General features: G+C 39.8%; 4 protein-coding genes across 4 annotated transcripts; all 4 read left to right on the forward strand.

The window, feature by feature from the left end:
- Positions 1 to 564, forward strand: LOC122100171 (keratin-associated protein 9-3-like). Its single transcript, XM_042670548.1, has one exon. The coding sequence runs from the start codon at positions 1 to 3 to the stop codon at positions 562 to 564; it is 564 nt and encodes a 187-aa protein (XP_042526482.1).
- Positions 565 to 9107: 8543 nt separating this feature from the next.
- Positions 9108 to 9578, forward strand: LOC122102685 (keratin-associated protein 9-3). The gene has a single exon (XM_042673429.1). The coding sequence runs from the start codon at positions 9108 to 9110 to the stop codon at positions 9576 to 9578; it is 471 nt and encodes a 156-aa protein (XP_042529363.1).
- Positions 9579 to 15932: 6354 nt separating this feature from the next.
- Positions 15933 to 16523, forward strand: LOC122100187 (keratin-associated protein 1-3-like). Its single transcript, XM_042670550.1, has one exon. The coding sequence runs from the start codon at positions 15933 to 15935 to the stop codon at positions 16521 to 16523; it is 591 nt and encodes a 196-aa protein (XP_042526484.1).
- Positions 16524 to 18567: 2044 nt separating this feature from the next.
- Positions 18568 to 18906, forward strand: LOC122100200 (keratin-associated protein 9-3-like). Its single transcript, XM_042670552.1, has one exon. The coding sequence runs from the start codon at positions 18568 to 18570 to the stop codon at positions 18904 to 18906; it is 339 nt and encodes a 112-aa protein (XP_042526486.1).
- Positions 18907 to 24876: the final 5970 nt, after the last annotated feature.

The following is a 24876-nucleotide window of genomic DNA, read 5'->3' on the forward strand; positions in this document are numbered from 1 at the left end:
ATGGCCTGCTGTTCCACCAGCTTCTGCGGGTTTCCCAGCTGCTCCACCGGTGGAAACTGCGGCTCCAGCTGCTGCCAGCCAAGCTGTTCCCAGTCCAGCTGCTCCAAAACAGGCTGTGGTGTTGGAGGTGGCATGGGCTGTGGCCAGACAGGTGGCTCCGGACCCCTCAGCTGCCGAGCTAGGTGGTGCCGCCCAGACTGCAGCGTGGAGGGCACCAGCCTGCCTCCCTGCTGCGTGGTGAGCTGTACACCCCCGACCTGCTGCCAGCTGCACCATGCCCAGGCCTCCTGCTGCCGCCCATCCTACTGTGGACAGTCCTGCTGCCGCCCAGCCTGCTGCAAGCCCTCTTGCTCTCAAACTACCTGCTCTCAGCTTACCTGCTCTCAGACCACCTGCCCTCAGCCTACCTGCTCTCAGACCACCTGCCCTCAGCCTACCTGCCCTCAGCCTACCTGCTCTCAGACCACCTGCCCTCAGCCTACCTGCTCTCAGACCACCTGTGCTCAGCCCACCTGCTCTGAACCCACCTCCTCTCAGCCCACCTGCCCCGAACCCACCTGTTGAAATCCTCCTTCTGATGGGAATTTCGAGATGACCCTTACAAACCAATGATTCAAATCCCAAAAGTCTTTTGGACTCCAATATCCACAAGCCAGCTTGCAACCTTTTGTTACACTGTTCCATAATCTCCCAGGAGGCAAACCCACACATTTGTAGTGGGAGATCAAAAGACATCTGAATATCAAGAGAAGTCCTACAGTGCGAAAGTAGTTGTATAACATTTTGTGGTAGATATTATTTGAATAATCTCCACAGGTTATTGGTACATGAATTTAATAAAAAAATTCATTTCATCCCTTCAAAGATGAGGTCATTATTAGAACTTTCTTTTCTTTGAGCTACATTGGTGATATTGGGATACTAAGATGTTTCAAAATCTCAGTATGGCACTATGGTTCTTCTAGGTCCTTTTAATAAAAGTCATTAAAAGTGGGTTTTCCTTATTTTACCATCAAGTTCTACAGTCAAGATATGTGATTAAAAAGAAAAATCACAGCAATAGTTGTGATCCTCATTTGTCTCAGTGATCCTCATTTGTCTCAGTGTTCCAGAAGGTGAATTTATTTTGTTTTGTTTTTTGGTCGGTCATGGAGCTTGACCTCTGGGCCTGGGTGCTGTCCCTCAGCTCTTCAGCTCAAGGTGAGCGCTCTACCACTTGAGCCACAGTGCCACTTCTAGTTTTCTGAGTTGGTTTATTGGAGATAAGAGTTTCACAGATTTTCCTTCTCCGGGCTGGCTTTGAACCATGATCCTCAGATGTCAGCCTCCTGAGTAGCTAGGATTACAGGCGTGAGTCACCGGCGTCAGTCCAGAAGGTGAATTTTATTTAAAAACTTTAAAAAGCAAGTATTTATCATTTGGCCACTTGTAAGCTAAATCCACCCAGTCATTCATATATGACTCTCTGCACAATTTTTCATCCATCAAAAGTATACAAAATTATAATACAAAACAAGAAAGTCCATAAAAATAGGATCATGATTGTAACAGAAGACATAAAGGCATCCTGATTTTTAGTCCTGGCTTTGTAACTAATAATCCATGACTTCTCCAGCAAGTTCTTCCACTTGGCAACTATTTCTAATCTGAAAACCAACCTGTATTACTTATGATGTTCTTTTTGAGTTTAGGCAAGTAGATCACTTCCTTTAATAATAATATAAAAAAGTGAGAAATGACAACAAATCCCATCAGCTATCCAAAGGGCAAAATCATTCAATGGTCAAATAATCTGTTTTTCATTTTTTTCCAATTTTTATTTATTTTTATTGTTATTGTAAAGGATCACAAGCCAGAGAGGTTACAGTTCCTAGGTCAGGTAATGAGTATATTTCTTTTTGAACAGTGTCACCCCTTCCCTCGTGTTCTCCCAGTTTGTCTCTCCCATCCTCCCCATCATAAGTTGTGTAAGTCATTTTCAACATAGTTTATAGTATCACTGCTACATTTGTTCACTTTTTATCCCATCATTTCTGTTCCCTCTCTTATCCTCTCCCAAACAGATAAACTTACAGACAAGACAAAAGGTACAGACAACAAAAGAGAAAAGAATAAAAAGATAATAGCAAAAAACCACAGGTTTCATGGTTTCCCTCATTTTTTTGTAACTAGAATGTGCCTGTAAATCTACAAGTAAACACACTGGTAAAAGACAAACAAATACACTTGGATACGATAAATTAAGTGGGATTCTAGGCATTCACACAGTGAGACCAAAGGAGTATATTCTCAGGAGAGGATCACAAAGGCTCAGTAGCTACATGTATATGATCATATAAAATTATATTTACTGAAGCAAACCCCATGAAATGAAAATGAGAAGTAACATCTTTTTTCTTATTTGTTTTTTGGCAGTCATGGGGCTTGAACTCTGGGGGTTGGGCATCATCTCTGTGCTCTTCAGCTCAAGGCTTGAGTTCTACCACTTGAGCCACGAAGTAATTTCTTATACCCTTTAACTAACTATGTTATTTTTTTCTGAGAAAAGAATCCAGCTGTTTCTAGTCATTGTAACCCATGACAATTATAAGCACTACTCAGCATATATAGCATGCCTACACATCATTGTTTCTTTTCCACACTTTGAGTGGGAGGAGAGAATAGAGTACATCGAAGGCTAACAATGAGCATAAGTTTCCCTAAGCATGAAATGAGTGTCCTAGTGACTGTTCTTCATTGTGAAGCAAGTAGATAATGACATAGCACAGTGTGGATTCACTAAAAATACTATCATGGTCATGATTCATGGCTAGGTGAGAAACTTTATCCAAACCCTTTACCCAGTATCATTTTTCTCAAATTTATAACTCACTCAGAACTTCCTTATGTCATCTGGAACTAAATCAAATATTCAGGTCCCATAAAGTCTGGGATATCCCAGATCATAATTTAGCATTTCTCACTTTAAAAAGCCCTCTGGGGGAAGGTACATTTTATTTAATTTTAATTTTTTTTTTTTTTGTCGGTCGTGGGGCTTGAACTCTGGGCCTGGGCGCTGTCCCTCAGCTCTTCAGCTCAAGGCAAGCGCTCTACCACTTGAGCTACAGCGCCACTTCCAGTTTTCTGGTGGTTTATTGGAGATAGGAGTCTCACGGTCTTTCCTGCCCGGGCTGGCTTTGAACCGCGATCCTCAGATCTCAGCCTCCTGAGTAGCTAGGATTACAGGCGTGAGCCACCAGCGCCCGGCTGAAAGGTACATTTTAATGGCAATATAATTTCATACCACATTCTACATGTCCATGAAACAATCTAAGACATTACTGAGTAAAACTTAGAATTTTACTGTGAAGAGGAAGCAGTCCTTCTTTCCAACAGGAGGTAGTGGATGCAACTGCTTGAAAAGATCAAAGTATATAATCCATCAAAAAGGTCAAATAATATTATAGGCTTTATTGGCAACTTGAAGGTTTATCAGTCACACTAAGGGACTGACATGCTCTGTAATAAAGAAACCTCTGAACTCATTTCTTCCAAACTGATTTATCCAGAAAATCCTCTGTTCTTAAAAACCTCTAACAGCAATGCCCCTAAACCCTATACTTAGGAAAATGATGAAAGAGATTATCACTTGATATTTTTATAATACTCACTCAATCCTCTCATTCATTGAGAAGTAGAATACAAATGCTCATTAGAGAGATGAGTTAAAATGTCTATATTGGCCACACATTCCAGTCCTATTCTTTTTTAAAATAAGTTTTTTTTATTGTGAAAATACCGCACAGAGGGGTTACAATTGCATGAGCAAGGTAATGAGTACATGAGTACATTTCTTATCAAGCATTATTGCCTCCTCCTTTGTTTTTCCCCTACCATCCCTTCTCTCCCATCTCCACGACTATACCCTCCCCTTTTCCCTCCCCCCACCAAGTTGTAAAGTTTCTTTTTCAACATAGCATCTTGTACATCTCACTGTTGTAATGGGTCAACCTGGATCCCTATTTAAACAATTTGTTTTTTCCCTTTCCCTTCCCCTCCCCAAATTATACCAACATCAAATACAGTGAAAATGGGTTATACTGTGGGGGAGGGATATACAAAGCAACAAAAAAAAAATCACCTTATAAGTACATTAGAAATACTAGCAAGAAAGAAAAAGCCACTTGTGTCCTGATCTTGGAGTTCATTTTGCCTAACATCATCTTATCTGACCTTTTCTGCTTGTCTAAGACATATACTAGTTATTGCAAATAAGGGAAAACATGGGACCTATGTTTCTTTGGGCCTGGCTTACTTCACTTAATATAATTTTTTCCAAGTCTTTCCATTTCCTACAAATGGGGCAATGTCATTCTTTCTGATGGCATTCCATCGTGTATATACCACATTTTCTTGATCCATTCATCTACTGAGGGGCATCTGGGTTAAAAACAACATTGAGATACCACCTTACCCCAGTTAGAATGGCTATAATCAAGAACTCTAATAACAGATGCTGGAGGGAATGTGGACAGAAGGGAAGCCTACTGCATTGTTGGTTGGAGTGTAAACTTGTTCAAGCACTTTGGAAAGTAGTATGGAGGTTCCTCAAAAGACTCCATATAGAGCTCCCCTATGACCTAGCAATCCCACTTTTGGGCATTTACCAAATGATCACAAAGAAGACCATACTAAAGCTACCAACACAACTATGCTTATTGCAACATTATTTCCATTCCTCTCCTTATCTCCAGAAAGAATTGTGAAATAAAGAAAGAACTGAAAGACACATTATTCCATTCCACAGCCCACAGTACAATATCAACAAAGTAAGCTATAGATTATGGGTTAGCAGAGTGTGGGAAGTGATTACTTAGAAGTTAGTGGGTATTCTTTGGGGATGACTGAAAGTTTTGAAACTAGTCAAGCACTGGTGGCTCACACCTGTAATCCTAGCTACTTAGGAGGTGGAGATCTGAGGGTTGTGATTTGAAGCCAGCTCAGGCAGGAAAGTCCATAAGAGTTTTATCTCCAATTAACTGGCAAAAAGCCAGAAGTGCAGCTATGGCTCAAGTGGTAGAATGCCTGCCTTGAGTACAAAAACTAAGTGTGAGTGCTCAGGCCCTGAGTTCAAGCTCAAGGACTGGCACCAAAAAATGAAAAAGTTTTGAAACTAGAGAGTTTCATTAAGAATATACTCAATAACACCTTAAAATGACTTTAGACTTGAAAGTGACTATCCAATGTTAGGTGTATTTTGCCTCATTTTTTAAAAAAATTAAAGAAGTACGGTCTCTACTGATACAACTTAATTAGAATTAGAAAAAGCTATACCCGTTCTAGGAGCTGGTGGCTCACACCTGTAATCCTAGCTACTCAGGAGGCTGAGATCTGAGGATCAAGGTTTGAAGCTAGCTCTGGCAGAAAAGTGAGATTTTTATCTATAATTAACCACTCAAAAACTGGAAGTGACATTGTGGCTCAAAGTGGTAGAGTGTTAGCTTGAGCAAAAGAGCTCAGGGACAGCACCCAAGGCCAGAGTTCAAGACCCACAACTGACAAAAAAAAAGTATATCCTTTGGGTTGAACAGACATGGGGCACACAGTTTGTTTGCCTATAGTAATTTGGTGTGAAGAACAATGTACTGAGTAACCAAAGCTCCACGTCAGGACACAAAGTACACTCTGTACTCAACATCCCTAGAAGATTATCCACTCTTGATTCCTCTCCTATATGGACCTCTTGTCTCCCTTCAGGATTAAAGGGCTTAGGGCTGATGCACCTTTTACTCAGAGGAACTGAAAGGAGTGAGGATGCTGGGATGTAGTACTTGCCTAGCAAGTGCAACATCCTGGGTTTTATGCCCAGTACCAATACTGAAGACAGCAACAACAAAAATACAGTTGAAAGCAGTGAGGATGACATTGGGCAAATGGAAGAAGACTGTGTGACTTGGATTAAGATAGAAAGTTAGAGGTGAGAGGAGGTCCTTGAAGGTTATCTGTTATCTAATCTCCATTGCTAAGATGGGAGTCCTGCCCAGGAGCATGACTGTCCCAGGGAGAAAAGATGCTATGTGTAGTCATTTGGCTGATGAAACAAGGACATCAGATCTCATAAATAGCTAAGTAAGGGAGATACAACTAGAATAGATTCGATTTCGGTACCCTTTGTCTTGTATATAAGTCTATCTGATTTGGGGAGGGGAAGGGGAAGCTCAGAAACAGTGGGACAAAGGGCGAGCCAATTCCACAGTGATACTCACTAGACACTGTGCTGGAAATGAACTATATAACTTTGGGGGAAGGGGAGACAAGAAGAGAAAAACTGGGAGAGAAGGAGGGACAGGACTGTCCAAAAGGACATGTTCTCATTACCTGACTTACGTAACTGGAACCTCTCTGCACATTACCTTTACAATAATTTTTTTTAAAAAAAAAAAACAAGTAAAATAGAAATGAAAGATTGAGAAAACCACCCAAAACTGAAACCCTGATGGTACAAAAAAGACTCAAAACATTAGTCTGTCTGTATGTCTGTCTCTCTCTTAGACATGGCTCAAATGTTCAAAAGTAACATACAAACACATCTCTTCTTATGCTACTGAAAGCATCTGGGCCACTTGCCATAAATGAATAATGAAAACTAAAGAGAACAAATACAGTAATGTCTCTTAACTTTTTTTCCTTTGTTTTTATAGCTATTAAGGAACTAAACAAAGGTTTTACAATTCTATACGTCAGGTTATGCATACAGTGCTTCTTTGACAGTGGGTCTCTTAAAGGTTTAAATGTACTGGCATTTTCCCCCTGGAGACCACAGATAGGAAACCCAGCATTATACAAGATAGAAAATTTATACAGAGAAATATCATGAATGTTTATGTTTTCTGATTCTATTTCCATGGAAACCAATCAAGACTGAAAAAAATTGTTAAAGGAGAAGAGATTTGGGGGCCAAGTACATTTCTTGATTTATTTGACCAAAGTAAAGGAAGGTTGGGGTTAGTCTTGATTCTAGCGTACAGAAGAATTTTCAAAGGGACAAATACTATTCTTAACAAGTAACACAAGGGCAACTAAAAGTCAGAAGTAGCTACATGGTGTACTCAAAGAGATGTTGAAAACAGTGGTATAGCGGAAAAGCCTGGATGGAGCCCCAATACACAGCACTACTGTCTACAATGCTCATATCAATACTGTATTCCACTCCTCAATTTTTTGAACCATTGTAAGGGGAGATAAGTCTTTCCAGTATTAAATTTTCTCCCGAATTTAGATAAGAATTCAATAGTTCCCGAGATTGTGATCATGATAAATGCACATTTTAAACATGCAGGGTAGAAACTGGTTAATCAAAGAATTTGTGATTACCTTTGCTTAAAAAGAAGCAGTACAAACCCAGGCTCACACCTGTAATCCAAGCTACCCAGGAGGCTGAGATTTGAGAATTAAGGTTCAAAGTTGGCCCAGACAGGAAAGTCTGTGAGATATTTCCCCAATTGACCACACACACACAAAAGTCAGAAGTGGGGGTATAGCTCAAGTGGTAGGAATGCAGCCTCAGAGGAAAAACAGAAACCTATGGATGGTGCCTAACCCCTGAGTTTGAGCCCCAGTACAGGCACAAAATATAACAATTTTTTTAATAAAGGAAGACAAAGAACCAAGTCTTCTAATACAAATTTGATGTGGGCCTTACAAACTCTTGGGAAGAGTTCTGATCTAAACTTAAAGTTGTCACTTCTGAAGACGCAATCTAAGTACTGTATACTAGATCACAGGCCCTGGCAACATTTGAACTCTATTGCTCTGTATAATCCACAATCCCTGGTGGTTGTAGCTCACCTTCACTGTACTAACACAATCTTCATTTCCGCCTTTGTCAGTCACTCTATTCGAATTGTATGAACGTCAAATTGTATAAACTTCTGGCTCAACAGGCCTCATCTCTTAACATCTACAGTAACTCAACATGCTGCAGGTGTAACACACACAGAATGTTACACACTCTAGAAATAAGGAGACTGAATATGTCTTTTGTATATCTAAGAGCATTTAAATGTTAAGTTTACATTTTATTACTTTCTGTAATAAAAAAAAGACACAGTCACAAGACTGGTAGATTCAGATTTTGTCTTTAGCATTTAATTCATGAAGCATGTTTTGATGATTTTTAAAAAAATAAATAAAATCTCTAGAAAGTATCTAATAATTAGAGTTATTGCTTACCTTATCTCTACTCTTTACTATGAAAATAAAAGCGTATAAGAAATTGGGATATTTATATATGGCTTCTATCCTTTGATTTTCCTTGGAAACTACTCACACTAGGAAAAAATAAAAGAAGAGACCATAGTGGCTAGTTAGAGGATTTCATCCAGTGTCAGATTATAGTAGAGTTTTAGCTTTCAGATTCACTGCCAAATTCTGGACAATTTCATTAAATCTGTGGCTCAATTTCCTCCACCAGATTATGAAAATATCAGTGGTTCCCCCTCATAGAGTTGCTCTGAAAAATTAAATGAATTGGTGCTTACAAGGTATTCAGAACTGTACTGATTATGGTACATAATAAGTACCCCCAAAGTGGTAGTAATGACAACACATTCATGTTTCCCAGATGCAAAGAATTTCTCTCTCTTTTCTGGTCAGCTGAATCTAGCCTTCCTTACTTCATAGTCAAAGCAAAGATGAGAAGGAAAAGAAGGAGCTTCACAAGACCTGGGAGCCCAATTGCAAGAGTCAATAGTGAGCAATACTGACATTCCTTAAGCAGGAGAGTATAACTCAATTATCTGGGGGATAATGGGAAAATTACAACAAATAAGGGGAATCAGAGTTATGACCTCAGTTTACACTTATGACTATTTCACCACAGTTAAGAACTCCAATTGGAGACCAAATAAAATCAGCTTTTAAAGGCTTTCAGAAGGTTGAACAAGTAACTTAAGAGTAGCCCAATTATTATTCAGAGACAAATTATACAAACACAAACAAGGAAGAAACACTGAGAATGAGGAAAATAGGAGCCAGCCAAGGATTATAAAAGGCCCGATGCAGCAGTCACCATCCAAACTCAAAAAATTTCTTCAGGCAACCCAACCATCAGACCAACTCCTGACACCATGGCCTGCTGCGCTACCAGCTTCTGTGGGTTTCCCAGCTGCTCCACCGGCGGCAACTGTGGCTCTAGCTGCTGCCAGCCAAGCTGCTGCCAGTCCAGCTGCTGCCAGCCAAGCTGCTGCCAGTCCAGCTGCTGCCAGCCAAGCTGCTGCCAGTCCAGCTGCTGCCAGCCAAGCTGCTGTGGAACCAGCTGTGGTATTGGAGGTGGCATCAGCTGTGGCCAGGAGGGAGGCTCTGGAGCCATGAGCTGCCGTGTCAGATGGTCCCGCCCAGACTGCCGCGTGGAGGGCACCTGCCTGCCACCCTGCTGCGTGGTGAGCTCCACACCCCCCACCTGCTGCCAGCTGCACCATGCCCAGGCCTCCTGCTGCCGCCCATCCTACTGTGGACAGTCCTGCTGCCGCCCAGCCTGCTGCTGCCACTGCTGCCAGCCCTCCTGCTGCCAGCCCTCCTGCTGTGAGACCACATGTTAAAAGCCACAAGATGCTGATTCCTAACTTGAAGTTTCTTTTATCTGAGAACTTTTATCGGTGCAAGAACAAGTCATTGGGCATCTAAGAACTATTTTTCCAACATTGAAAAGAAAATGATCACTTCTCTAAAGATGCAAAAGTGAACAGAAAATGAGAAAAACAATTTGCATAGAGATTGACCCTCAACAAATATCCCACCCCATTCTCTCCGAAGGCATCTCTTCTTCTAAGACATTTTCCTCTCCATCTTCCACTGTCTTACAAATTGTATTCCTTATGAAAGAAGAATAATGTATCAGTTCTAATAAATCCTATCAATTGTGGCAGCAAAAATCTCTTCTGCTTTTCATTGAATATGTTCACAATAGAGGTTCCATATAACCTTTCACATGAAAGATTTCCTTTTGTTGTTTCATTCTCTGTTCTTATCACACTGGGTTAGGAAATATGACGAGGTCCAATAGAAGTTAATCTCCATGAAAAATATAGAACAGCCAATTACCTAGGACCTCAGAAATGGTACAGGCTCTACCTCTGCCTCACTCAGTGCTTCTATAACCAAACAGGTAAAGAAGCCAGGATCTCTGGATCTAGAACCTAAATATGACATGGTTTTCCATCAGTTTGTAGGATATTATTTCAGGCAAGCTTCAGACCGTAGGAATTATAAGTCATACTCCAAGTAGCTTATGCCTTATAATCCTAGCTACTCAGGAAATTAAAATCTGGGGATCATGGCTCAAAGCCAGCTGAGGCAGAGAAGTCTATGAGACTCTTATGTCCAACTCACTACCAAAAAGCCAGAAGTGGAGCTGTGGCTCAACTGGTAGAAAATCAGCTTTGAGAAAAATAGCTAAGGGACAGTACTTGGGCCCTGAGTTTAAATTTCAATATTGGTATAAAGAAAACACACACACACACACTTCCATTTACATGGAAGATATAGCTCAAGAGACATATAGAGACAGAAAACCTTCAAAGAAACATACTCAATTAGATGGAGATTTTTTTCCAAAATTTTCTCTAGTTTCTAAATAAGTGGGAATAGTAAAAGGGTTTACTCAGTATTTAGGATTAACATGTCACTTACTAGAAATACACACATATTTACTCTCATAGGTAGATTTTAGACCCAAAATACAACATCCCATATAAACACAAAAAAAGCCTGTGTTTATATACACGATCTAGTTGATAACCATATCGAGAGAAACTTCATGCAGTAAACCTTTCAAACAATTAACAGACAGTTTAACACAATGAATACCAAGGAGGGGGTAGCCAAGAAGGAGGAGTGGATAAGTGAAAAATGGGATAGGAGACAGATACAACCATAATACTGAAGGTATATGTGTGATAAAGGAAGTAAGAAACGTGAATTGAGTTTGGGGAAGGAAGCAGATGGGTGGGGGAGAACGATGGAAGGGTTGACTGTCAAGAAGCACTGGACATTTACATGAACATGTTCAATTGTAGCCTCCTTGGTTCAACCCTTGGAAATTCAGAAATAGTAAACTATGTAAATAACATTAAAATGTTTAAATATAATACACCTATTCACCAAATCTATACACATTTTAACATTAGTATCAGGAAATGCTTCATAAATTTGGGTATTTTTCAACAAAGATAAGGGTTAATTCATTCTACATTGGATTTGGCACTGGAAGGTAGTGATGCTATATTTTATATAAAAGATATTATGTGGCTAAAAGCATAACATTTTACCAGGCGCTGGTGGCTCACACCTGTAATCCTAGCTACTCAAGAGGCTAAGATCTGCAGATCACAGTTCAAAGCCAGCCTGGGCAGGAAAGTGCCTGAGATTCTTATCTCCAATTAACCAGCAGAAAACCAGAAGTCATGCTGTGGTTCAAGTGATAGAGCACTAGCCTTGAGCAAAAGTGCTCGGATTAAAGAAAGTGCCCAGGCCATGACTGTCAAATCTCTCTCTCTCCCTCTCTCTCTCTCTCTCTCTGTCTCTCTCTCTGTCTCTCTCTCTCTTTCTTTCTCTGTCGATAGATATGTATATATACATAACACTTTATATATTCAAAGATTTGTGAACATCAGAATGTTAGAAAGCATAATTAAGAGGTAACATGTAAGCAAAATATCGATTTCCCTGAAACATCACAAAGAGATCAGATCTAATTCAGAAAACACCTTTGAGTGTCAGAACAGAAATGGAGACACGTCCCATTGTCCTCTTGACTCCAACTACTAACCACTTGCAGAAATCCAGCTTCTTCTTGGGGGTGGCAGGGGAGGGCATGGAGGAGAAGAAAATTACACATGAATGTTTAAAATGCAATTTCAGTTTTTCATCATTATTGTGCACTCCTAATAATTGGATCATTCTTTTATCCCATGAGCATTTACTGAGAATCCTCAAGCAAGATGATACGGAAGCATTATGTAGGATACTAACATGACTGACCTGCTAGATTTATTATATAATTTATATCCAGAAAGTATATCCTTGCATTTTACAGGTGAGTAAAACAATATTTGGAAAGATTGAATCCTTTTTTTTCCCCACTCCCCATTTAGAATGATGTTGACTGTAGCTTTGTCATACGTATCTGTTGTAATGTTTAGGTACTTCTAGTCCTAATTTCTTGAGAGCTTTGAACATTAATTTGTCAAAGTCTTTTCTGCATCGATTGAAAGAATCATGGGATTTTAGTCATTTGATGCTATTTCTGTGCTGCAATATATTGATTGATTTGTCTATGTTGAATAATCTTTTTATTCTTGAAATGAAACTGACTTGTTTGTGGCATATGATCTTCATTAATGTGTTGAATTCAGTTACTATTTCATTGAGAATTGTTGTGTCTATGTTCACCAAAGAAATTGGAATATAATTTCTCCCATTATATCTTTGTCTAGTTTTGATATCAGAATACCATTTTCATATCATTTGGCTTCATGGAATCAGTTTGATGTCATTCCTTCTCTTCCTTGAGGTGCATGGGTATGAGCTCTCCTTTAAAGGTCTGGTAGAATTTGTCAGTGAATCCATCAGGTCCTGTGCTCGGCTAGGCTCATTACCCTTTATTAATATCTCATTCCTTGTTATAGACCATTTATTTGGTTTATATCTTCTTGGTTCCATTTTGGTACCTTCACTGCAGCTAGAAATCTATCCATTTCGTCTACATTTTCCACTTAATTAGAATATATTTGCAAGAAACTTCCTAACTATCCTCTTTTTTTGGTTAGGTTGACTAGGAGCTTATCAAGCATATCTTTTCAAAGGGAGAACTTTGTGTTTCGTTGAGTATTAGTATTGTTTTCAAATCTCCATTTCATTCATTTCTACCCTAACCTTTGTAATTTTTTTCCACCTTCTTGTTATTGTTTTTCTAGGATCTTGAGGTACACGTTAGGCTATTTACTTGAGAACTGTCTTTTTTTAAATATTTGTGCTCATAGCCATATACTATCTTCTTAGGGTCTGGGTTACAGAGTTTTAATTTTCATTCAATCATGGGAATTTGTATTTTACTCCTTATTTCTTTTATCACTTAATGGTCATTCGACAATATATTTTTTAAAGTTTTATTTTCTTGTAAAAATTCTGTACAGAAGGATTACATTTACATCAGTGAGGTAATGAGTACAAGTGTCCAAGTGTCCATGTGCTTGGATATTTTTCTGTAGTTTCCTTTACTGCTGAGTTCTAGCTTTATTATATTATAGTCTGATAGGAGTTATTTCAGTTAACTTATATTTTTCTAAGATTTGTTTTATGTCATAAAACATAATCTATTTTGGAGAAAGTCCTATGGGCTGCTGTGAATATGTATTATTCAACTGGTGGCTGACATATTCTGTATATAGCTCTTTAATCTATTTGACCTATAGTGTCAATGAATTGATTGATTGATTATTAATTTTGTGTGTGTGTGTGTGGATGACCTTTCTACTGGTGAGAATAGGCTATTTAAGTCTCATTGTGCCAGGGTCTGTCTGTACTTGCAAGTCCAGTAGTGTTGGGGTGATTTGTGTGTGTCAATGTTTGGTGCGTACATGGTGCAAATTGCTATCTCCTCAATGAATTATTCCCTTTGGCCCTTCTAACTAATTTTGGTCTGAAGTCTATTTTATCAGCTATAAATATAATTACTCCTGGTCACTTTTAAGGTGAATATGCTTGGAAAATCTTTTTACATTCTTTCACCGTAAGTCAATGTTTGCATTTGTCAGTTAGATGTGTTTCTTGTAGGCAAACATGATCAGGTCTTGCTTGCCAAAAGATCATGTACAGTGAATATCGAAAATTATGCAGTTTTTTTGACATTTTGTTATTTTGCTCGTGCATTCATCTATGGGGATTTGTTCTTTTCTACATTTTCCTGCTTGCATTTATCCTTCTCATCTGTATGTATGATTCTTTAAGTATCTTCCACAGTGGTGATTTAGTGGCCATACACTATTTTAAGTGTTTGATTATCAAGCAAGGTTTCGTTTATCCATCAGTTTTGAAGGACACCTTTGTTAAGTACTTTAATCTAAGTTGACAGGTATTTTCTTTCAGCCCCTTGAAAGTGTCATTCCACACCCACTTGCTTTTAGAATTTATGTTTGCTTGATTTTTTAAATCTCCTCTTATTCTGATGGGTTTACCTTTATATAAAAATAATTTTTTTTAGGTGGGACACTGGTGGCTCACATCTGAAATCCTAGCTAATCAGGAGGCTGAAATCTGAGGATCATGTTTCAAAGCCTGCCTGGGCAAGAAAGTTTGTGAGACTCATCTCCAATTAAGCACCAAAAGAGCCAGAAGTGTCTCAAGTGGTAGAGCACTAGCATTGAATACAAAAGCTCGGGGACAGCACTTAGACTCGGGTTCAAGCTCCAAGACCTGCACCAAAAAAAAAAAAGATTTTTTAAATGAGAAACAGTCCTACTATGTATCTCAGGCTGCCCTTTGACCTCACAGTCTTACAATCTCAGCTTTTCAATCCTCAGATTATATGTGTGTGCTACTATGCCTACTGGCTCAAAAGGATGAAAAGGCCATTTAAAAATAATTGTATACCAGAGTTATAGTTACATAGGTCAGACAATTAATGTATTTCTTTTTGGACAATGTCACCCCTCTATAGACCACTTTTATAATAACAATAAAAATTTAAATAACTTAAGTTTTGTTACAGGTATTTTAATCACAGTTTCTAATTTTTAATATAGATTAAATCAAAATGTTCTTGTAATATAAGATAAACTATGGGGGCTGGGAAGGTGGCTCAGTGGTAGAGCGCTTGCCTTGCATGCATGAGGCCCTGAGTCCGATTCCTCAGCACCACATAAGCAGAAAAAAAAAAAGCTGGAAGTGGCGCTGTGGCTCAAGTGGTAGAGAGCTAGCCTTGAGCAGAAGAGCTGAGGGACAGTGCCCAGGCCCAGAGTTCAGACCCCACGACCAGACCAAAATAAAAAATATATTAAAAAATTTAAAAAATAAAAAAGATAAACTATGTGTTCATGCTTGTTTATATTTGCAGAAGTAGGAAGAAAGGAATAAAAAAATGCATCTGATATTATCTTTGGAGCCCTGGTTGGGGAAAGGATATATGTGCACACGCCCTTTTAGGAAAGAAGACTCTTTCGATGACTGTACTGTTTGACTTGTCACAATGCGCATCCATTACTAGCTTATGCTTTTAATTTATTCAAGTCAGAAAACAATTTACAGGGAAAAGAGACATTAACAGTTTTGATTGAGAATATACATTTACTGGTAATTAAGGCAAGAATAATAATCATAACTTTTAAGATCCTGTAACTTGCAAACACTGATCACTGGAAGAGGGATGTTCTCTGTTACTGAATTGAGTGATAACTCAATGTTTGAAGGATGCTAAGGTTAGTCTTTCCCAGTCTGAACAAATTGCCTCTGAAATCACGACCTTAGGTGACCAGTTTGGAAGACAATGTTCAGTTTTGATAAAATGTTTCTAAAGGTCATTGAAGGTCAGGTAATGACACAGTCAGCCAGGGCAAGAGTAGGCCTAAGTCTAGCCCATCACATGACTTACATAAAGAGACGCTCCTGCGCCTGGCTCCCATATTCACCTTCGCTTAGTCCAAAGAAGGAAGAACCATAATGAGATTTAATTGAACACTAACAAAAACAAACCATTGGATGCTACTTATAATTTTCTTGACAACTCATGTATAAGCCAATCAAAGACTGCCTTTGCAACTGGCATCAAGGAAAGATGCTAAATGTTAGGTAAACAAGCAGCTCTGGGGAAATATATAAAAGGCCATGTGTGGAAGGTAGAGTCAAAACCCAGAAACTTATCTCTCCAGAACACAAGTCTGAACCTGACTCTTGACACCATGGCCTGCTGCGCTACCAGCTTCTGTGGGTTTCCCAGCTGCTCCACCGGTGGCAACTGTGGCTCTAGCTGCTGCCAGCCAAGCTGCTGCCAGTCCAGCTGCTGCCAGCCAAGCTGCTCCCAGTCCAGCTGCTGCCAGCCAAGCTGCTGCCAGTCCAGCTGCTGCCAGCCAAGCTGCTGCCAGTCCAGCTGCTGCCAGCCAAGCTGCTGCCAGTCCAGCTGCTGCCAGCCAAGCTGCTCCCAGTCCAGCTGCTGCCAGCCAAGCTGCTGTGGAACCAGCTGTGGTATTGGAGGTGGCATCAGCTGTGGCCAAGAAGGAGGCTCTGGAGCCATGAGCTGCCGTGTCAGATGGTCCCGCCCAGACTGCCGCGTGGAGGGCACCTGCCTGCCACCCTGCTGCGTGGTGAGCTCCACACCCCCCACCTGCTGCCAGCTGCACCATGCCCAGGCCTCCTGCTGCCGCCCATCCTACTGTGGACAGTCCTGCTGCCGCCCAGCCTGCTGCTGCCACTGCTGCCAGCCCTCCTGCTGTGAGCCCACCTGCTGTGAGCCCACCTGCTGTGAGCCCACCTGCTGCCAGCCCTCCTGTTAAGGGCCTGACTCCCTCTGGGTGACTTAGGAATGAAAGAGGAAGCACAGCAAAACAGCACTGATCTCTGAAGAAGTGCTTCATTTGATGGTTGCTAAGTATGAGGATGTTGCTAAGGTGCTTATAAATGATAAAACTCTTCATCAGGACCCTGAAAACAAGCATCAATCAACATTCCCTGGAGAGCGTCTTCTACCTTGAGTAGAGCATCTGGAAGAGACTGTTAGTTTTCCTGACATTTCGGCTTCTTTCCCTATCTCTTGCTTCCCCACTTCTTCAGACCTGCTTTCTACTTGATTATTCCTCCTGTTACTTTCAAATAAAACATCTTGATGTGCAAAGCAAGCAGAGTTATGTCCTTCTTGTAGCGCTAAGCTGTATGCCTACAGCTGAAATTCAAGAGTGGATTTGCATTGTGATAAGGCCTGATTCCATCTGCTAATTAAATAATCTTCATAGCTACTCATATCATGAATAATCTTCATAGTTTTCAGATGCATATGGGCACATTAGGGTTAGGTATTGATTAACATAGACACTTTTAGCTGAAATATTCAAGCTAATCATTGCTACAGATTCCCACATAAAACATGATCATGCCAGCTTCTAAGTATGTTTCTGCCATCTGTATTCTCTTCCCATTTAATATACTATAATGCTCCTTCTTCATTCATACCCACCAAAAACAATCTACACTATCTTCTACTAAATGTATCTACCAATACTAATTCCAAGGACATTTAGATTCAATTCTTGTGTCTTGGTCTGTGTCCTTCTTCCCACTGCCCCCCAAATTTCTCTTCTCTCTAAGCTTTAGCTCTCATTATTCTCCATCTATTCTCATGATCACATCATACCAACACAGCAATATCATGGACCTGTACTTTGCAGCCCAACTGAAACAAACAAACCAAAAAAGGACTTCTCTGAAGAAGTTAACACAAATCTAGAACAAAACTAAGTTGCTCTTACCATTTACTTTTTGATTATTAAGCATTTGACCAGGAAACACAAAATGCAGATATACAAAATACATTAAGACACGAGTACAGGAAAAACTAGCCAAAAACATTTTTTAAACTTATTGACAAATGCCCAGCACTTTAATGGATGGTGGTGATGGATCATACACAAGCGGATGCACTTCAGAAAAAGATTTATAGCAATGCATTCTTCAAAATGTCGGAACTCCTATGTCTTTCTTCCTAAGCATTCATTCAGTGATCCAATTCAGACAACAATAACTCAACATTATTCCCCAGTCTCATTTTTACTTCAGATAGCAAGTCTCTTTCATGAGAGGTATTACATCTTGTAAGTTCTACTTACTTCTTTATGAGTGGTCCAATCCTACCTACTCAATGAACATTTATTGAATTCGACTCAATGAATAGTTCTTAAGATTCTTCCAGAAGCTAACCCTTCTTCAATGCTAAACTCATCTGAGTCACAAGAAAAGATTCTTGGTCTGGACTATAACTCATATTTACCTATTTCAAATGGATAAAAATCAAAGGAGCTGTACTGGGAATTGGATAGGATGTCAGAGTCAGTGAGTTGGAAGCTTTAATTACACATTAGCAAAGGTGCTCTCTGAGTCCCTAGCTGTTTTACATTCAATGGAATTCGGTTTTCAGATGGAAAAAAATACTTAAAAACAGCACAATTACCCTTAGCTTTAGAGGTTTGGATAGATGGTCAGTAGGAATGACTACTATTCAAAATGAGGGTGTTGACTTGATGTAAAATCAGAGGACTCTTTGAACTTAGGAAACCACAAGCCTTCTAATGAGCAAAAAAGTCTCAGTGACCTTGTAAAACAAAGTAATTTTCATCATGTGACACAAGTCTTCCAATGGAAGCCAATCTGAGGTCCACTGAGGGGCAAATTTAAGCTAAAAAAAGAAAAGCCAAGCAAAATATGTTAAGAATTTTTACAAACAGCAGCTGGTTTGGAGATATAAAAGGCCCCACACGGAAGTCACCTCCAAAACTCAGAAACCTCTCCAAGTAGTTCACCTCTCAACTCAACCCCTCACAACCAACCATGGCCTGTTGTGCTACCAGCTTCTGTGGGTTCCCCAGCTGCTCCATCGGTGGGAACTTTGGCTCCGGTTTCTGCCAGCCAAGCTGCTGCCAGACTGGCATTGGAGGTGGTATTGGAGGTGGCATCAGCTCTGGAGCCATGAGCTGCCGTGTCAGATGGTGCCGCCCAGACTGCCGTGTGGAGGGCACCAGCCTGCCTCCCTGCTGCGTGGTGAGCTCCACACCCCCCACCTGCTGCCAGCTGCACCATGCCCAGGCCTCCTGCTGCCGCCCATCCTACTGTGGACAGTCCTGCTGCCGCCCAGCCTGCTGCTGCCACTGCTGCCAGCCTATCTGCTAAGAGCCAGGTTGCTGATGCCTAATGTCCCAGGACAATGGATCTTGGAAGTGTCCACTTCCTTGGCCACCTTGGGCCAGTAACTAGTTCCTCTTTCTAACTTATTTCCTATTCTGGGGCTTAGTATTATATGAGCATCACCACTCTACCTGATTCTATTCTAGAAGTAATACGCTGACCCTCACCTATGGCTCTGAAATTCTAAGAACCTCCCTCTTTGTCATCAAATGGCTTCGGGTATACTTTTTCTGACACTGTCTTGTGGGATTGAAAATTGACATGTTTGGGGGTCTCCATGACTGTATGTGCATCCTGCTTTGTGATCTATTTTTATCTTCCATTTTTCTAAAAAGTCAAATTCTCCAACATCAAAGGCCCCAGAAGGTAGCCAAGTGACGTTCCTCAGATGTCATCCGAGAATCACAACATGCCTATTGACTAGTTCAATTGTATCTGTGGTGTCTTCTGATGTTTCTTAATAAAGTTTATATACTGAGCAAAGAAATCAAAGGCTGTGTTTCTATTTATACATCGAATGGCTTCAATGCTTATAATTCAAGAACATCTACTCAAAATAATTCATATTTTCCCTTTTCTCTCTCTTGCTTTTTTTTTTTAATTAGCTTGTATCAATTGTACAAAGGGGTTTCATTGTGGCATTCCTATATGGTGCACATGGTGTGCCTCAATAAAATTCACCCTCATGATTACTTTCTTTGTCCCCTGTTTGCTTCTTTTCTAAAGAGACTGAAGTATGCATTTATGTACTCAGTGGTCAAAGTAAATGAGCTATCAACCTGTGAACCCCATGGAGAGGATCTTATAGGGATATCGAGAAGGGTCAGAAGCCAGGCTGAAAATACTACACACTATGATTCCAGCTTGTGACATTCTGCAAAAAAAAAAAAAAGGAAAATTATGGAGACATGAAAAGAAGTTATGCTTGTGTTCCACACTGAAATAGAAGCTTGAAAGAAAAGATAATTATGAAAATAGAGAGACAAAGGACTGGTAAACAAAACCTAAATACATATCCTCTAAGGTCCTGAGACATGCTTCCTATTTAAATAAAAGGAATATACATCAGTGGTGTTCCCACCTCTTCTTCATCTTAACTCTTCTCACTTAAAACACATATTCCATGAGGACTGGAAGAGACACTAACCCTGACATGCGTGACCAGCCAAATGAACGCATGCTACCAGTGGCTACTTGTAAGTCTCAAGCTCATATTCATTGAGCTCTTCTAAATTTGAACCCTAGAATTTTCTTTACTATTACATGATAAAATAGACTGTAGGAAGCTTTTGAATACCAACTCCTTACACATGATACCTAAAAAGATTAGAGGTGTATCAATATCAATAGTCTAATGACAGGGAGGAAAAACATATATTTCCTATTCAAAAGCAACAGTGGGAAGCTGGGTGTTGGTGGTTCACACGTGTAATCCTAGCTACTCAGGAGGCTGAGATCTGAGGATCGCAGAAGACAGCCCAGGCATATGTAAGTAAGACGTCGCCAGATATACTGGCAGGTAAGGCTCAAGATGAAATGGCAGCTTGTACTGCAACTGGTAGCTGTCTTTACTGCCTTCCCTTTGCTCTTGTTCCTTCTTTAAAAAAACATCCAGGGCCAATGGAATAGAGCCCAAAAATGAACCCATAGACCTATAGCCACCTGATCTTCAATAATGGAACAAAAAAATAGAATGGAAGAATGACAGCCTCTTTAGTAAATGGTGCTGACAAAATTGGTTAAACACCTGTAGAAAACTAAAATACATCCTTACATATCATTCTGCACTAGAATCAACTCCAAATGGATCAAAGACCTTGAAGTCAAAGCAGACACCCTGAAAACATTACAGGAAGGAATAGGAGAAATTATAGGGCTCCTTGGCACAGGCCTTAATTTTTCTTAATAAAGACCCAGAAACATAACAAATCAAAGAAAGGTTGGACAAATGGGATTGCATGAAACTGCAGAGCTTCTGCATGGCAAAGGACATAGCTAGCAAGATCAATAGAAAGCCCACGGATTGGGAGATCTTCACTAGCCATACAACAGACAAGGGCCTCATATCTAAATTATACTTAGAACTCAAAAAAGTAAATCCCCCAAAAACAAATCCTCAAAGAAACAACAGGCCCATTAAAAAGTGGGCTAAAGACTTATAGAGAGAGACTTCTCTGAAGAGGAAATAAGAATGGCCAATAGACACATGAAGAAATACTCAACTTCTCTAGCCATAAAAGAAATGCAAATCAAAACATTGAGATTCCACCTCACCCCAGATAGAATGACTGTCATCAAGAAATCTCATAACAACAGATGCTGGAGGGGATGTGGTCAGAAGGGAACCCTACTGCATTGTTGATGGGAGTGTAAACTTATTCAACCACTCTGGAAAGCAGTATAGAAGTTCCTCAAAAGACTCCACATAGAGCTCCCCTATGACTCAGCAATCCCACTTCTGGGCATTACCCAAATGATCACAAACAAGGCCATATGAAAGCTACCAGCCCAACTGTGTTTATCACAGCATTATTCACCATAGCTAAGATATGGAACCAACCCAGATGTCCCTCAGTAGATGAATGGATCAAGAAAATGTGATATATATATATATATATATATATATATACACATATATATGTATATATGTGTATATATATAATGGAATTCTATGTTTCCATCAGAAAGAATGATACTGCCCCATTTGTTAGGAAATGGAAAGACTTGGAAAAAATCATATTGTGAAGTAAGCCAGACCCAAAAAAATATAGGCCCCATGGTTTCCCTTATTTGCAATAATTAGTATATGTCTAGGAGAATCTTATCAGATGAGCAGAAAAGCTCAAAAGCTATGTCCATATGACCTTATAAGATGATGCCTAGTGAAATGAACCCCAAGATATGGACCCAAGAGGTTTTTCTTTGTTATTGCTGTTTTTAATGTACTATGCGATTTTTTTGTTTCTTTTGTATGTTTTTCTTCCTTCGGTATATCTCTGTTGTCAATGTATTTGGTTTTGGTACCTTGCATCTTGTATACACATTTATCTAATTTGGGGAGGGGAAAGGGAATAACAAAACACTGAAACAAAGACACAGGGTAACCCATTGCAACAATGATACTCACAAAACACTATATTGGGAATGAACTTTACAACTTTGTAGGGGGGAGGAGTTGGGGGATGTGGTGGAGAGAAGGAATAGTAGGAGAAAAACAGATGTGGGGGTAACAATGCTTGACAAGAAATGTACTCATTATCTTACTGATATAACTGTAACCTCTCTGTACAGCATCTTTACAAGAAAATAAAATTTAAAAAAATATCCAGGAGCATATGGAGTTGTCATTGAATATATTAGAAAAGCACACTCAAATATAGTATTCATTTGAGTCTAAAAATCACAAAAAGCTAATCAAAAGTTGGGCTTTTTAAAAAGTTAATGTTAGTTCCACTACAGGAATTTTACTTGCATCTTGGAAAATATTTTATCCTATTCTAGACAATTGTACTTCCCAAAACGTTACTTCATGAATGCCTTAGTTCTTGCAAGGTTTATCTTTATCCTGAAGTTCACACATTCTGAGGCATCTGAAGTACCTGCTGCTCCCTATTAAGCTGATGTAATCAAAATGATGTCATCCAGGCAGCAGGCTGATTGAATGTTGCACAGCAGCTCAAGACAGCACAGGACTGACAGTCCTGTGGAAATGCTTAGACCCATAACCAGGTCAAAGTAAACCACTTCTGGTTATCCTGATATCGAAAAATGGGCCCCATCCTGTGCCACAGGCTAAATTAACTTGCAATGAATGTAGTTTTGTTTAATACTAGCATCGATCCTGCAAAACAGATTTTTGTGGACTCGGTTTTGTAGATGAGTAAGTCAAACTAAAAGAGGCTACCCACTGTTACTTATAGTCACATGCTCATCAGTTAAACACTTAAGTATGAACCCAATCCTGACCTACCCCCTCTCCCCCCCCCCCCATCCCAGGAGGAGACAATATAATTAAGAAACTAAGAATATAGAATGGGGTGGGAATATTCCTCAGACTAACAATGCCTGTGCTGGAAACCATGGGTTGCAGAATAAACTGCCCTGGGCACAGATTGTGATTATTTCTCCATTCTGTACTGAACTTTGAGAAGCTGGCCTCTGGTGCCCAGGAATCCCCACTGGTTCTTTGCCGCAGGCTCTGCTGAACTTGACCACTAGAGGGCAAGAGAGGAAAACCACAGAGCTGGAAGAAGAGGGGACTCGTTTCTTCCTTTTTGCTTGCTTTGGTGTAACCTTGGCAGGACAAGACTAGGAGATACTAATTTTTCCCCAGGAGGTGAGGCCTCCATTGACTTCAAAACTTGTTGTGAAAACTATGACTAGGAAAGGGACAAACCATCTAAACTCTCACCCTGATTCACCCCATGGAGGAGGGGGAGAAAGGGGAAGAGGGAGAATATCTGTAAATGACAGTAAAAGAGCTCCAGCTTCCTTTGATTTCTCAAATAGTTGCCACACCATCAAGAGACATTTATTAAGCATAGTGTTTCAGACACACTATACTACTCTTACTACTACTACTACTAATAATAATAATAGTAAATTCTCATGTGTTAATTCATCCCTTACACACCCTACTGGTGTGGTAGTTACATTGGCTATATTCACAAGTTATACCAAGGTAACTTTCCTACTTTAGAAAGACATATTCTTTTGATGATTAATAGTCAACATACTTAGATTCATACTGGAAGTCAAAATGTGACCTCTAGCTTCAACCTCATAGATAACTGTTGGGATACAGGGCCCTGTTCACTTCTTCAAAAAAAAAAAACAAAAGAACAAACAAATAAATAAATAAATAGTTCTTTTCCATTCGTAGGCATTTAGTGCTGCTCTTTCCTACTGCAGGAATTCCCTTTCTCTTCATCTGTCTTGTATTTGAGTCCTGGGCACCCTGTGAGGCCCAGAAAATACTGCGACACTAGAGAACACACCTGTGCCTGCTTGTTCTTACCTGCCCAACAAACAGTGGTTGAAATAAGCCAAATGATATATTTTCTCTTGATAAACATAATAATCAATACAATTAGAGATTAGTGTTTAGTGATTGCAGGTACAGAGTCTAAAGCCAGAAAGGCCTTGGTTCAATCCAAATGCCACCACTTGCCAACTGATGACCCTGTGTGATTTAACCACTCTGCATCTCAGTCACCCTGAGCAACTTCCTAAAGTTGTGGTAAGAATTAACTGATAAAATCCATGTGAGGTATTTAGAACCCTACCTGTTACATTGTTTTCAAATGCCTGAGTTAACTGTTACTGTATAGCCAGCCACATATTTGTCAGTTCACAGCTCAAAATATGCTAAAGTCATAGAGTCAGCTTATATCTAAATAATGTAGCATTTAAGTCTCTGAAGTTTATTATGGAATCATTATGAGTTTAAATACCGTAATATTAGATTTCACATAGTAACTGGACTAAAAATAATACTTTCACATGCCAGGCACTCAAATCTTATTCAATGTCCATTTACCCAGTGGTAGTTAACACATAGAGGTCTGCCATATTTAAGTACACTGCAGTCTACAATGATATGTGAGGACTAAACTGAAGACTTAGGGTTCCCAAGGAAAATAGGCAAAACTTCAGTCAGTGGGAGCGTGTTTAGTCAACATGCAAGATTACATGTGCAGATATGCACAAACAACTTGACTAAACTATGGCAAACCTAGGGGAGAATGGCAATGGTGTAACACCTCTGCGCAACTTACAATTTAACAAAATGAATTCCAGAAAGATGAAACAGTTGCGGTGGAAAGAGAGGTCCACAAGAGGGGTGAGAGATGAAAGGAGAAAGGAAGGGTGGGTGAGTACAATCATAATATTCATTATATATATGTGAAAATGAAACCAGGCAACTTGAGAGAGATGGAGGGAAATGATGGAAGG

This window comes from Dipodomys spectabilis, unplaced genomic scaffold (assembly GCF_019054845.1).
Source record: "Dipodomys spectabilis isolate Male_0828 unplaced genomic scaffold, ASM1905484v1 ptg000018l, whole genome shotgun sequence".
Taxonomy (NCBI): domain Eukaryota; kingdom Metazoa; phylum Chordata; class Mammalia; order Rodentia; family Heteromyidae; genus Dipodomys; species Dipodomys spectabilis.

What these genes read in the sequence shown, in the direction of transcription:
- LOC122100187 (XM_042670550.1), top strand. Translation starts at nt 15,933, where the DNA reads ATGGCCTGCTGCGCTACCAGCTTCTGTGGGTTTCCCAGCTGCTCCACC.
- LOC122100171 (XM_042670548.1), top strand. Translation starts at nt 1, where the DNA reads ATGGCCTGCTGTTCCACCAGCTTCTGCGGGTTTCCCAGCTGCTCCACC.
- LOC122100200 (XM_042670552.1), top strand. Translation starts at nt 18,568, where the DNA reads ATGGCCTGTTGTGCTACCAGCTTCTGTGGGTTCCCCAGCTGCTCCATC.
- LOC122102685 (XM_042673429.1), top strand. Translation starts at nt 9,108, where the DNA reads ATGGCCTGCTGCGCTACCAGCTTCTGTGGGTTTCCCAGCTGCTCCACC.